We start from the raw sequence: 13760 nt of genomic DNA, 5'->3' as shown, positions 1-13760 counted from the left end.
TTATTAATACAGCAATTATTTTTTTAAACGGAGGGAGAGGGGTTGGGACTCACAGTGTCTTGGGACTCACAGTGTCAGTGATAATGGGACTATAAAGTTTCAGGCCTGTTCCAAAAGTCTCCAGCCAATAAGCTAGTAACCACAGGTCTCCTGAAATGGTAACTCCAGTGTTAATTAGGTGACATAACCTCAATTTTCCAAAAATGATGTCTGTTTCCTTAAGTTATAGATAAGTTATTTGTAACCTCACGAAGGTTCATAGTGTTTTAAGACCCTGGCCCTTGGGTAAAACCATATGGGACTCCCATTCTAGCTCTACCACTCAACTGTGTGACCTTGGGCAACTATTTTCACTTCTCTAGGACTTAGGGACTTCATCTATAAAATGAAGATACTTATTTTTCAGGGTTGTAAGAGTACAGTGTGTAGCATAAGCTACACACTGTACTCCACTTGCTCTTTACAACCCTGAAAAATAAATGTGAGCCATTGTTACTACAGCATCCTTGTTTGGTTTTCCATCTCTTTTAATGATAATAACACTGTCCTTTCTTCCTTCCACTGAATATTTTTAGGGAGTGGGCCATTGGGGGTATGTGAGCACCATGACTTAGGGAATTCTTACTGTCCCACACTCATCTTAAGCAGGTTTGAGGATGAATTAAAGCCTTAAAATGAAGTTTCCATTAAATGAAGGTAATGGAAACTTACCCGTCTCCATCCTACACACTGCAGATCTCATAGGAGAAAAAATTATACATCCGCCTACGTTGCTAACACCTCTCACCCTACCCACAACAGGCTTCCCAATGTCTGTACCACAAAGTTGAAAGTCTTTTGGCCGGACATTGAAGACTGTCTACAATCTAGCTTCATCCACCTTTCTAACATTACCCCATCTTCCTGACACCCACGTATGTTCCTACCTTTGCTCTTGAACTTCCACTGATTTTTATTTTTTTTTTTGGAGGGGGGGGAGGTGGGACGGAGTCTCTCTCTGTCTCCCAGGCTGGAGTGCAGTGGCGCGATCTCGGTTCAATGCAAGCTCTGCCTCCCGTGTCCACGCCATTCTCCTGCCTCAGCCTCCTGAGTAGCTGAGACTACAGGGGCCCGCCACCACGTCCGGCTTTTGTGTGTGCGTGTGTGCGTGCGTGCGTGCGTGCGTGTGTATTTTTAGTAGAGACAGGGTTTCACCATGTTAGCCAGGATGAACTTGCACTGATCTCTTTACCAGGCTTCCCCTTAACCCTTTGCGCAGAAATTCGGGGTTTTTCTCTGTTTTTGAGACAAGAGTCTCGGTCGGTCTCCCAGACTGGAGTGCACTGGTGCAATCACGGCTCACTGCAGCCTCAACCTCCAGGGCACAAGCCATCCTTTTGCCCAGCCTCCTGAGTAGCTGGAACTACTCGGGAGTCCCATCTACTCCCGTGCGCTGCCATCACGCCCAGCTAATCTTTGTATTTTTTGTAGAGACAGCGCCTCACTATGTTGCCCAGGCTGGTCTCCAACTCTTACGCTCAAGCGATCCTCCCCCTCGGCCTCTCAAAGGCGTAAGCCACCGTGGCCGGCCTTTTTTGGAACTTAAAAAAAAGGCCATAATGTATCATTAGGAACCTTGATGACATGACAGCAAAACCAAAATGTACTTATTTATTAGGTGTCACTTGGAAGCGCGATTTTCAACAACGCACAACTATAGAAAACAACCCAAAGTCGGCCTCCACAGGCTAATGAGTCCCCGAGGCACTGACTGGCGGGAGAGATGAAAACGCGAAGGTCAGAGGAGAAAAAGAGGAGGGATTTGCAGAGAGAACGGTAACGTGGTGGACAAGAATACACCCAAGAAACCCGGATCCCGCGCGGCACACCGGGACGAAGCGCGCTGGGGGGCGGCCAGCACCTCCGGGCCAGGGGAAGGAGGCGGACACCCAGCTTGAGAGCCGAAATCGGCCCCGGTGGACGCTTTCATCTTCGCGGCCCAGAAACACTCCTGTTTTTCGCCGCACAATGCAAACATGGTGGACCAGAAAATCCGCCCCGCGTCTGCCGGCCGAACCACGTGGCGCCCTTTCCGCGCCGTCGATGCCTAGCCAGGGCGGGGCCCTCACGGAATTTGTTCACGGTGGGGGCAGATCACCGGAGAACTTCTCCAGAGCGCGACGGCACGGTTCCTTCCACACACTGGCAGAACTGCCATTGCCATCGCCCCGAAGCGGCAGAATGGTACGCTCTGAAAACTGGATGGTTCTACCGTAAGCAAGAAAGACGGTGGGCGCTGCAGCTCTTTAACTGGAACAGCCTCTGCTCTGCCTACCTCGCCCCCAACAGCTGCGCAGCCCACCACCGCGCAGGCGCGCTGTGTGCCGCCAGCGCCAGGCGAACCCGACTTTCCCGTCTCGCGAGAGTGGGGCCGGTCGCCTTCGCAGTTCTCGCTCCGCCCCCCACTTCTTGCTCGCTCCCTCCCATCCCCCCAAGCCAGTAGCTGTGCTGCGCAGCTCCCTAAGCGGTTGTCACTGCTGGAGACGGTTGGGAGAACCGTTGTGGCGAGCGCTACACAAGGCAAACGACTTCTCCCTTCTCTGAACTGGACCCCGCGAGCACCAGAGTCGGCGTAACTATCGCCTGACAGGGTATCTGAAGTAAAAGGGGGTAGGTTGGGCTGGTGGTTTCGAGAGCGGAGTCGGGAGAAGGACGAAAGGCCGGGAGGGGCTGGGTTGGGGGGTAGTGGGGTGGTCGCCGCTCGGAGGCCGCCGCTCGGAAGCGGCGGAGCTGCGCCTCCCCGACCATCTCCCACTTCAAGGAGGGCGGCCTGCCGATGGGAGGACTTGCTCAGGTGGAATTCAGTGGACGACGCCGAGGCCCGAAGTAGGGGACATCCAGCATTTCCCCCTTTCCCTGCTGGCTTGGCCTCCGCCATTTTGGGTACAGTGGCGCGGCCACCTCGGCTTCCCGCCCTTCCCCGCTCTTTTTACTTTTTGTTCCCCAGCTTCCGAAAACTGATCTAGAAGCCCAGGGGAGGGGGTGGTCAAAGCTCCCTGGAAGGGATGAGGGTGGGTAGTGAAGCGAGCAGGGAAAGGCCGGGCAGTTGGGTGGAGGGAGGATCGGGGTTGCTGGGCGCGCTCCCGATGGAAATGGCGCCGGATGGGCCTGGCCTCCCCCCGCGGCCTCCCTTCCTCCGCAGTCTCGGCAGGGCTACCTGGGCTGACGGGACTGCGAGTGACTTCTGACGCAGATTCCCAAGATGAGAGAGGCTGGAGCTGGGGGAGGAAAGCCAATGGCGACGAAGGTGCTCAACTCCCAAATCCAGGACAAAGGAGGCAGACGGTCTCCTTTGTAATTCTGCCGCCCGGTGGCGAAGGGTTTTAAGCCAGGCTTGGCTGCTGGCGGGAGGGGGAAGGGGCGTACTCTCCCTAGCTCTCTGGTCTCTAGGGCAGCTAGATAAACGGAAAGTCTCCTGGGAGGAATAAAGGACGCTTAGCCGGCCCTTATATTCCAGATTTGGAACTTCGAAAAGAGTACGTACTGATTTTCCAAAGGGTTTTTTTTTTTTTTTTTTTATGTTTAAACGTTAATAAGGACTTCGGGGATGATTTTGTAAGCAGAAAAGCGGGTGATTTATCAAATAGGAATGTGAAATGGGCATGGTTCAAGTAGGTCGTCTGGGCCCAGTGAACTATGATTGTTGCTTTTTGAACTTTGGGGGTGGGGGTGGGTGATGTAGCAATTGTTTTGCGTAGTTTGGCGTATATATGTTAGAATTTGTTTTTAAGTTTTACTTTTGGGAAACATTTAAAACAACCCAGTGATGGTAGATGTGTGTGTATTGAAATTGAGTTCCTTTCGATATTAAATCTTCCAAGAGTTGTATTTTGTGCAGTTTTTTTTCGATGGCATTAAGGCTCTAGAAGTACAATACTTCAAAATACGGTTATGGCTTATTTTCTTTTGGTAGCTAGGCATGTTTTTTCTTTAGTGTAGTGTATAGTACACTGTAATCGTATTTTAAACAAGGGAATAAGCCTACTAAACAGAAAAACAAATTGTAAACCCAGTCACGAGGTGGTGGTGTGATTCGGATGAGGGTCCTGAGAACTTGATCCGTAATTTTCGTTGAAGACACAGTACAAAAGGGACGAGAAAGGCCTGAGAGTAAGAATTTCTGATAATTCATGTAAAACTTTATAAGAATATTGTTACCTACTTTTCCAGCTCTAAAAATAAACAAAAACTTACTATTGTTTAAGATGTTCAGTGATGCTTTGTCAAGATTGCCAAGGAAAAGTTTACGAAAATCTTACCTTGAAACAGTAGGTTTGAGTGACCCTTTGAAGAGATAGTCCAGACTGTCCTATGAAGTTATGTATAACAAATAGCTTTACTAATTGGATTGGACTACACACCTTTTTTCTGTCCTCTTTTTCATTTGTGCCGTTATCTGGAAATCCATCTAATTGCCTTTTTAAAATAATGTTATCTTTGATTTCCTTGTTTTGGTAAACAACTGACTGAACTGCAGTAGATAAAAACCTGGTTCTAGTAAACTAACATTTTAGAGACCTTACCTCCTTAAGCTATTAGGGGTGTGTCTAGTTTTTTGTTTTTGTAAAGAGCAAGCCCATTGGGAAGGAATGATGTAAATTTTCTGTTAAACTTAAATCATCAGCACTTTTTCCAAAAAATAAAATTCATTCTCATTTCTTGACCACTGGGCTACCATTTAGAAAGTTATTTATTGATGCGTAAAATCCTTTATGTATTACTTCAGAAGATAGGCTATGCCTCCATTTTAAGAGGATTCTCTATTTCATTTGTTCTTCAGTGGATTTTTTTCTTTAACGACTTTGGTATATAATTCACATACCGTAAACTTCACCAATTTTAAATGTACAGTTTAGTGGATTTTAGTACATTCACAGCGTTGTGTGACCGTCACTACAATTTAATTTTAGAACATTTTTGTCACTCCAAAAAGATATCCATACCCTTTACTGGTCATTCCCATTGCTGGCATCCTCCCTCCCCTCAAGCCTCAGACAATCGTGAATACAAATGGAATCATACAGTATGTAGTCTTTTGTGACTGGCTTGTTTCACTTGGTGTAATGTTTAGAAAATTATACTTAAAGTCTCATAAAACTGACCAAAGCTATCCTCATATTTTAACTGTGGTATCTTTTACTGGTACTAGCACCTAGAATTCTTAAAGCAGAGTAGTGATTAGCCGTGACATTGTTGCAAAGAAAGGTTGAGGTGGATTATCCTGAATAATTAGTAAACTGTTTTAAGTAGTTTCTGACAGCTTTATTAGAGCAGATTGCTTCTTCCTGTGCCCTTAGAGTTTTTCTTGTTTTTGTTTTGTAGGTAGGATTTTTAGTTTTGAAGGGGTTGGTAGAGTGAGGCTGTTTTTATTGTATGTGCTTTGCATACACGGTCACCCTATAAAATTGACTAAGTGTTCCGAATTTGGTTGGGTTTTCCGCAATTAAAAATTGTGTTAACAGTTTAGTGTTTCTTACAGATAACACTGATAACACTTTTTTGTTTTCATTGGGTCTTATCATTGGTACAGACTGATCCAAAAATCCAATTGGCTTGCTAGTATTTTTTTCCTGTGAATTGCTAAGATTTATGGGTAAATTAAATTTTTTTTTTTTTTCAAGCATTTGCTCCTTAAATGCAAATCGTACCACTAAGATCCTCTCACAACAGATTAAGGTCGAATGTGCAGAGTTCTTCAATTTTTCATGAGGCAGTGAGGGTAGATTTGTACCACTTTTTGCTTTCTGTGTAAATCACCCTTTATGGGAAACACTTATTTTTTAGGTTGGTGCTATTAAAAAAAATAAATAAATAAAACGATAGGCATTTTCAAAACGTCTCTGAACTTTTTTTTTTTTCCAAACTGGGTTGGGGCCTCCTCCTCTCAGAGCTACTCTTTAGAATAGTATTAAACTGTTAAAAGCCTTTGCTGGCTTTGGGAAATAAAATTTTTAACAATTCTCAGTTCTTTCCAAGGCTTGAATTGTTTTCTGTCCTTTAAGGTTCACGTATTTTTTGTATGGTATAGCCCATTGGCTTTTGCAAGGCCCGTTAAAATCCAGTAACAGTTGCCATCAGTAAATGCTTACCATGAGGCAGACCAAGCACTTGAATAGTCCAGTGAGGTATAGGTACAACTGCTGTAGTTTACAATTGAAGAGGCTCAGAGGTAAAGTGGTTCAGGTAGCCAGTGAATGGCAGAGTAGGATTCAGACCCAGAACATTCATACGATTTATTTGTGTGCATAACAACTAGTTGTAATGTCAGTTAAAAGTTTGTATTCCCATTTTGGTTTTCTATGTCTAGAGTGGCACCTAGGGCTGAAGGTGATTGACACTAGAGGTACTTAACCACTTCCAGAGAATTTCTACATTAGCTTATTTTAAGTGCATGAATTCTAGGAAAAAAAATTTTACCCTTTGCAGATGCCACCCCTAAGAGTTGCACCAACAAATAGATGACATGAAATTAAGCATTAGTGAATGCTGTTGATACGAAATATGATCTTCAAACATAAAGGAATCAAATGAACAAACTGTTTTGTTTACAGGGGAGGAGGTGGTGAGGGAAAGGTTTGAAATACTCAGGTGAGTAGGATTCCTACAGCTGCATAGTGAGATTTGTAAGGTTCTGGTAAGTTTCTGCAGCTGAAGGACTTCTGCATTCACCTCTTTTGTAAATATGGAATTTTAAAAGGAAGGATGGTTGCCTCTGGGGAAGGGAACTGAGGTCATTTTGGAGGGGAAGGGGGGCTTCTAGATGTACCTTTTATGCTTTATTAAAAAGTATATTACCTATTAAAGTTTGTGTTTAAATCTATTTGATTAAAAAGTTGCATAAACTGGTTTCTAAACACTGTCTCCAGTGGCTTCAAAAACACAGGTACTGTTGGAAGGCATTCACTTTTGAGTGGCCTTTGACCTCAGTTTTAATCTAATTAATTCAGTCATTTCATAATTTTGCTCTTGGTGAGTTTAAACTAGATTTGGCTAAAATAGAGGTGGGAGTGTTGGCCCTTCAAAGACAGTTTGATGTGTTCAAAATTGTAGTGCATTTAAAAGGGTTAGACTTCTGTGATATTTTTCCAACATCAATCAGTACTCATTGCATTTTTTTACTTAGGCTCTTGATGTTAGTGGGTACTGGTATTATATGCAACTTCTGAATAAGTTTTGAAGAATTTGAGTAATCAGTTGAATAAAAACCTGAAAAGTGGTGAATGAAAATTTGAGAGATAAGGAAAGGCTAGAGATGGCATTCAGGGGACACAAATAGTTTGAAGACTCTGGTAGTAGAATTATGCAAGTTTTCTTAAAATTAGGCAATATATAATATTGATACTAAGAAATTCAGTACTTTTCCATAGGAGGGGTCAGGTCTCATTGCCTTTTCCCTACCCCAAAATATGAAAGGTGGTCTACAGTTTTGTCGTGGCATTGTCACAGCAGTTGGCCCCATGTTACATTTCCTCTTGTGGCACCTCTGAGAGGTGTTTCTTCATTACCTCTTGACAAGAGTATATTTTGATTGACTGCTCTATGTGCTTGTTTATTTTTTATAGCATTTAAATCAAACGGTATTGAGATGGATTGGGTTATGAAACATAATGGTCCAAATGACGCTAGTGATGGGACAGTACGACTTCGTGGACTACCATTTGGTTGCAGCAAAGAGGAAATAGTTCAGTTCTTTCAAGGTACCTCTAGTATTAGTCAAAGTTTAGTAGTATTGTAATTTATATTTGTATTGTTGTACTGTTTTTAATCTGTGAAACCCATTTGATTTTTGGAACTTTTAAGTTTAACTATGATAGTCTTGGTTAATGTATTAAAATAATATGCTCCAGTTAATATTCAATACAGAATGTGTAGAATATGTAAAACCTAATTAATGTGCAGTAACATATTTGAGAATTGTGATGAAATGAACCGTGAATTAGTATATGGAGCATATATTTGATTTGTAGCCTTTTTTCATGTAATATAGGTGGGCTTTTAGAGTGTGTGTAATTACACAGTGTTTTTACACTGGTCGCAAAAAATTTATTTAATCCAGTAATATTTGAAAAAATCTTTCGTTTGTATTATGGGGTGATGGGAAACTAAGCTTTTTTGTTTTGTTTTGTTTTGTTTTGTTTAGACTTGTTTTAAATATTTGATTCAGATGGGAATGTTTCAGCCTTTAACACTGTTCCCCTTGATGGGGTTATTTGTCCTTGGGTTAAAGGGTTGGAAATCGTGCCAAATGGGATAACATTGACGATGGACTACCAGGGGAGAAGCACAGGGGAGGCCTTCGTGCAGTTTGCTTCAAAGGAGATAGCAGAAAATGCTCTGGGGAAACACAAGGAAAGAATAGGGCACAGGTGGGGATGGAGAGTTTGGGATGGTGTTAAATTTTTATTTTTGGGGGTTGTGGGTCACTATTGCTTAAATGGGGGGGTAGCCATAACATTTTTCTGGGGTAGTTTAAAAGAATTGATAATTATCTAAATTTAACTTGGAAACTACAGATTTGGGTGGGGAATTAATGCTAATAGTTAAATTAAAATTAGATTGTTTCCATTTCTCTATAGGATGTTGTTGATAAATGCTTTTGTATAATCACCTATTTCCTTTAAAACACCTATTATGTACTAAAAGAGACAAAGTAAAAATATATTTATACTTTATGAATTGTTTTCCGTGACTAATTTCTTTGTAAAACTTAAATAATTAAGTTCTTAGGTTTAAACTGTTAACTTACGGTGTATATAGGCAATTTAAATTGGGTTATGTATCTAGATATAGAAAAACTTACTGCATTTTGCCCAGTATCTAATTTACACTAATACATTTATGCTGAAACCTGTACCTTAAAACGTTTTTAAATAGGTATATTGAGATCTTCAGAAGTAGCAGGAGTGAAATCAAAGGATTTTATGATCCACCAAGAAGATTGCTGGGACAGCGACCGGGACCATATGATAGACCAATAGGAGGAAGAGGGGGTTATTATGGAGCTGGGCGTGGAAGTATGTATGACAGAATGCGACGAGGAGGTGATGGATATGATGGTGGTATGTGTATCTAATGAACAAAGGTTCTGTTGTCATTTTCTTAATGTTCCTGACACTTTGTCAAGAAATACAGAAATGGCAGTAATTTCAGTACCTATTAGGTTTTAAAACCTGTTCATGAAAATATGGATTCCCATGGCTGGCTGTGGGACTTGATTGATGCACATATTGGCACCTAGAAAACTTACACAGAAATTAAAATTAAGATGTTGGCATATTTTGACCTTTTTTTGCCTAAGGATGAAATTTAATTTACATGTTTGAACTTAATTAACCTTTTGAGATTTTAAATTTCCATCACATGTTGACTGCTTCTTTCATAGGTTTTAAGTTGGGAATTGCAGACTTGCAATCAAGTTACACAGACTGTTAGCACAAAATGTTTTTGTAAACTGAATTATAAAATTTATCTCTGGAAAGTGTGTAGTCATGTATTTCTCCTTAAATTACACAGGTTATGGAGGTTTTGATGACTATGGTGGCTATAATAATTACGGCTATGGGAATGATGGCTTTGATGACAGAATGAGAGATGGAAGAGGTAAAATAAATATTAAAGACATTTTTATTCATAGGTAAATTTTAGTATTTGCTTTGCAAGCTCTTAGTGGTAATATAGGAAACTTGTATAAAGTTAATTCAGACAAATTTCAGTGCATTCCTATATAGAGCTTTATACCTTGTATAGTATGTATGTATACTTCCGTACTTGTATCTGTAATAGTTTATAATCTTGGCAAATTGTATTTTCCAGGTATGGGAGGCCATGGCTATGGTGGAGCTGGTGACGCAAGTTCAGGTTTTCATGGTGGTCATTTTGTACATATGAGAGGGTTGCCTTTTCGTGCGACTGAAAATGACATTGCTAATGTGAGTAATTTTTAATAACTATTAGTGGTTTTATACTTATCCTGGTGTCTAAATCTTTAAGCATTCTTAATGTTCTCATGTTCATAGCTTAATACCAAAATCCCTTGAATATAAAAATAGATCTACCTTTCTTTTTTTGAGATGGAGTCTTGCTCTGTCCCCCAGGCTGGAGTGCAGCAGTGGTGTGATTTCTGCTCACTGCAAGCTCTGCCTCCCGGGTTCACGCCATTATCCTGCCTCAGCCTCCCGAGTAGCTGGAACTATAGGTGCCCGCCACCACACCCGGCTAATTAGATCTACCTTTTAATTCTAATCACTGATGGATATTTTTGTATCCATTGTGTGTTAACCTACATAGGATTCAAGCAAGTAAAAAGCTACATTTGTGAAGTCCAGTTAAGAGTATAATGAAAGACTGATCAGCATAGAATGGTGATGACTATACCATTTTGTGCTGGTGTCTTTTGTTGTACTGTTTTTTGTTGTTTTTTGGGTGGTTTTGTTTTCTTTTTTGAGACAGAGTCTTGCTCTGTCGCCCAGGCTAGAGTGCAGTGGCGCGATCTCGGCTCAATGCAACCTCCACCTCCCGGGTTCAAGTTATTCTGCCTCAGCCTCCTGAGTAGCTGGGATTACAGGCACACACACCACCACTCCCGGCTAACTTTTTGGATTTTTAGTAGAGATGGGGTTTCACCATGTTGATCGGGCTGGTCCTGACCTCGTGATCCGCCTGCCCCGGCCTCCCAAAGTGCTGGGATTATAGGCTGAGCCACTGCACCTGGCCTGTATTAGGGTTTGAAAGAGTGAATATATAAATATTAGTGATTCGGTTTGGCTTTCTAGGCTAGATAGTGATTAGAAACTGAGGAGTTGGAAATAACAGGAATAGATGCTGCTGTTGTCACTGATGTGAGGAAACTGGTTGATTTCAGATTTGTTAGGAGGTCAGCAAACTTCAGTCCATGGGCTAAATCCAGTCACACCATTCCTCTACCTGTTGAGTGGTTACATTAGAGACCTAATGGCCATTCAAGCCAAAAGTACTGACTCTGGCTTTAAAAGCAATGGTGTGCTCTAGATCTTACTGGGAATCAACTGGCCTGAGTTCCAAGTGCTTTTAATGATAGTTTAAAACCTGGCTAACTTGTGATTAGAACCAAATGATACCTTTTGGGGAACAATTTCATATAGTTTTAAATAGTTGCTTTATTCAAACCACATGGTTCCAAATCATGATATCCCCTATTTCTCTCTCTCGCTCGCTCTCTCTGTGTGTGTATTTTTTTTTTTTTTTTTTTTTCTGACAGTCTCCCACTCTGTCTCTCTGAGGCTGGAGTGCAGTGGCGTGATCTCGGCTTACTGCAGCCTCCACCTCCTGCGTTCAAGCGATTCTCTGTCTCAGCCTTCTGAGTAGCTGGGATTACAGGCGTGAGCCACTGCGCCCTGCCTATCTGCTTATTTTAAAAGCAGTAAATTCTTTACATTATCCCTAAGTGTATATATTCACAGAACCTCTGTAGTTGACTAAGTTGTTAGTCTGGCAGGGCAGTGGAAGGGTTTTGTTTTAATTGATGAGGAAAAATCAAGGTATGTGGTAATTTACTTTTAATATTCTCAATAGAAAAGTAAATCAGTGTTTCCTTTTATTTAGTTCTTCTCACCACTAAATCCAATACGAGTTCATATTGATATTGGAGCTGATGGCAGAGCCACAGGAGAAGCAGATGTAGAGTTTGTGACACATGAAGATGCAGTAGCTGCCATGTCTAAAGATAAAAATAACATGCGTAAGTGATGTCTTTGGCATGCTATCTTATTTCCTGAACGTGAATTTATAAAATAAGAGGCTCTAAGATCTGTAGGCAATGCTTGGCAGTTGTTGGGATTTAAAACCATTTGACCTCTATAATTGCTTTCTGTGGGCTTTATATATCGCTGTACTAGTAATAAGCATACTTTGTTTCATATTACTTAATTGATCTTTTTTACAAAGCTTGTATTGATGAATTTGATCCATCATTCCTTTCTCCCCTGTTACTCTTTCTTTTTTTCTTAAAGAACATCGATATATTGAACTCTTCTTGAATTCTACTCCTGGAGGCGGCTCTGGCATGGGAGGTTCTGGAATGGGAGGCTACGGAAGAGATGGAATGGGTATGTAAAGTTTTTAAAATATGCAGGGTTAGCTGCTTATCAATGAGTCTCAATTTTTTTTCTTTTTTTTTTTTTTTTTAAAGATAATCAGGGAGGCTATGGATCAGTTGGAAGAATGGGAATGGGGAACAATTACAGTGGAGGATACGGTACTCCTGATGGTTTGGGTGGTTATGGTAAGTATCTCTAGTTCAGTTTGTGTTAGTCCCCATATGTAGTGCAAACTTTAAAGTGCAGGTATTACTTTTATTATTTTATGCACAGATATCTCCTGCTGAGTGATTCTTAATATCTTTTTCTTAAGGTCGTGGTGGTGGAGGCAGTGGAGGTTACTACGGGCAAGGCGGCATGAGTGGAGGTGGATGGCGTGGGATGTACTGAAAGCAAAAACACCAACATACAAGTCTTGACAACAGCATCTGGTCTACTAGACTTTCTTACAGATTTCTTTTGTATTTTAAGAACTTTATAATGACTGAAGGAATGTGTTTTCAAAATATTATTTGGTAAAGCAACAGATTGTGATGGGAAAATCTGTTTTCTGTAGGTTTATTTGTTGCATACTTTGACTTAAAAATAAATTTTTATATTCAAACCACTGATGTTGATACTTTTTATATACTAGTTACTCCTAAAGATGTGCTGCCTTCATAAGATTTGGGTTGATGTATTTTACTATTAGTTCTACAAGAAGTAGTGTGGTGTAATTTTAGAGGATAATGGTTCACCTCTGCATAAACTGCAAGTCTTAAGCAGACATCTGGAATAGAGCTTGACAAATAATTAGTGTAACTTTTTTCTTTAGTTCCTCTTGGACAACACTGTAAATATAAAGCCTAAAGATGAAGTGGCTTCAGGAGTATAAATTCAGCTAATTATTTCTATATTATTATTTTTCAAATGTCATTTATCAGGCATAGCTCTGAAACATTGATGATCTAAGAGGTATTGATTTCTGAATATTCATAATTGTGTTACCTGGGTATGAGAGTGTTGGAAGTTGAATTCTAGCCCTAGATTTTGGAGTAAAATCCCTTCAGCACTTGACTGAAATACCAAAAATGTCTCCAAAAAATTGATAGTTGCAGGTTATCGCAAGATGTCTTAGAGTAGGGTAAAGGTTCTCGGTGACACAAGAATTCAGTATTAAGTACATAGGTATTTACTATGGAGTATAATTGTCACAATTGTATTTTCAGTTTTCTGCCCAGTAGAGTTTAACTGTATAAATGATGACTTTAAAAAAATGTAAGCAACAAGTCCATGTCATAGTCAATTAAAACAATCCTGCAGTTGGGTTTTGTATCTGATATCTGCTTGGAGTTTTAGTTTAAAGAATCTATATGTAGCAAGGAAAAGGTGCTTTTTAATTTTAATCCCTTTGATCAATATGGCTTTTTTCCAAATTGGCTAATGGATCAAAATGAAACCTGTTGATGTGAATTCAGTTATTGAACTTGTTACTTGTTTTTGCCAGAAATGTTATTAATAAATGTCAATGTGGGAGATAATAGTATGGCGTCTGTCCTAGAATGCTTTGTGTCAGTTACTAATTCTAAAATCAAATTGGTAGAAGGTACTACATACGATGTCTATGATTTAGGAGAGGGAGCTGGGGTAGCCTGTATATGTGGAGCC

The 13760-nt window shown here is 40.8% G+C and overlaps 2 protein-coding genes across 18 annotated transcripts in view; one reads left to right on the top strand and one right to left on the bottom strand.

Moving 5' to 3' along the window:
* Positions 1-3506, bottom strand: part of PBLD (phenazine biosynthesis like protein domain containing) — a 48998-nt gene extending 45492 nt beyond the window's left edge. For 2 of the 11 annotated variants that reach the window (XM_063670556.1, XM_063670557.1), the window contains exon 1: positions 3197-3334. The gene's annotated coding sequence lies outside the window, so the exon portion shown is untranslated. Of the gene's footprint in view, positions 1-926; positions 1105-3196 lie in introns of those variants that run through there. The other 9 variants (XM_054436693.2, XM_054436691.2, XM_054436689.2 and 6 more) reach the window with 9 other exon arrangements.
* On the top strand, positions 2131-13635 carry HNRNPH3 (heterogeneous nuclear ribonucleoprotein H3). Of its 7 annotated transcripts, none has more exons than XM_054436670.2 (10): positions 2131-2649; positions 7602-7736; positions 8267-8405; positions 8914-9098; positions 9553-9639; positions 9853-9968; positions 11620-11755; positions 12027-12122; positions 12206-12298; positions 12427-13635. In XM_054436670.2, the coding sequence occupies exons 2-10, from the start codon at positions 7625-7627 to the stop codon at positions 12501-12503; spliced, it is 1041 nt and encodes a 346-aa protein (XP_054292645.1). In that variant the 5' UTR covers positions 2131-2649; positions 7602-7624; the 3' UTR covers positions 12504-13635. The 7 variants fall into 7 exon arrangements, with proteins under 7 accessions (XP_054292645.1, XP_054292651.1, XP_054292646.1 ...); XM_054436676.2 differs by having other exon boundaries at positions 2232-2630; positions 8914-9053; XM_054436671.2 differs by having other exon boundaries at positions 2232-2630.
* Positions 13636-13760: the final 125 nt, after the last annotated feature.

The sequence above is a fragment of the Pongo pygmaeus genome, chromosome 8 (assembly GCF_028885625.2).
Source record: "Pongo pygmaeus isolate AG05252 chromosome 8, NHGRI_mPonPyg2-v2.0_pri, whole genome shotgun sequence".
Taxonomy (NCBI): Eukaryota; Metazoa; Chordata; class Mammalia; order Primates; family Hominidae; genus Pongo; species Pongo pygmaeus.
Note: the sequence above shows the minus strand (reverse complement) of the source record. Positions and strands in the feature narration are given on the sequence as shown.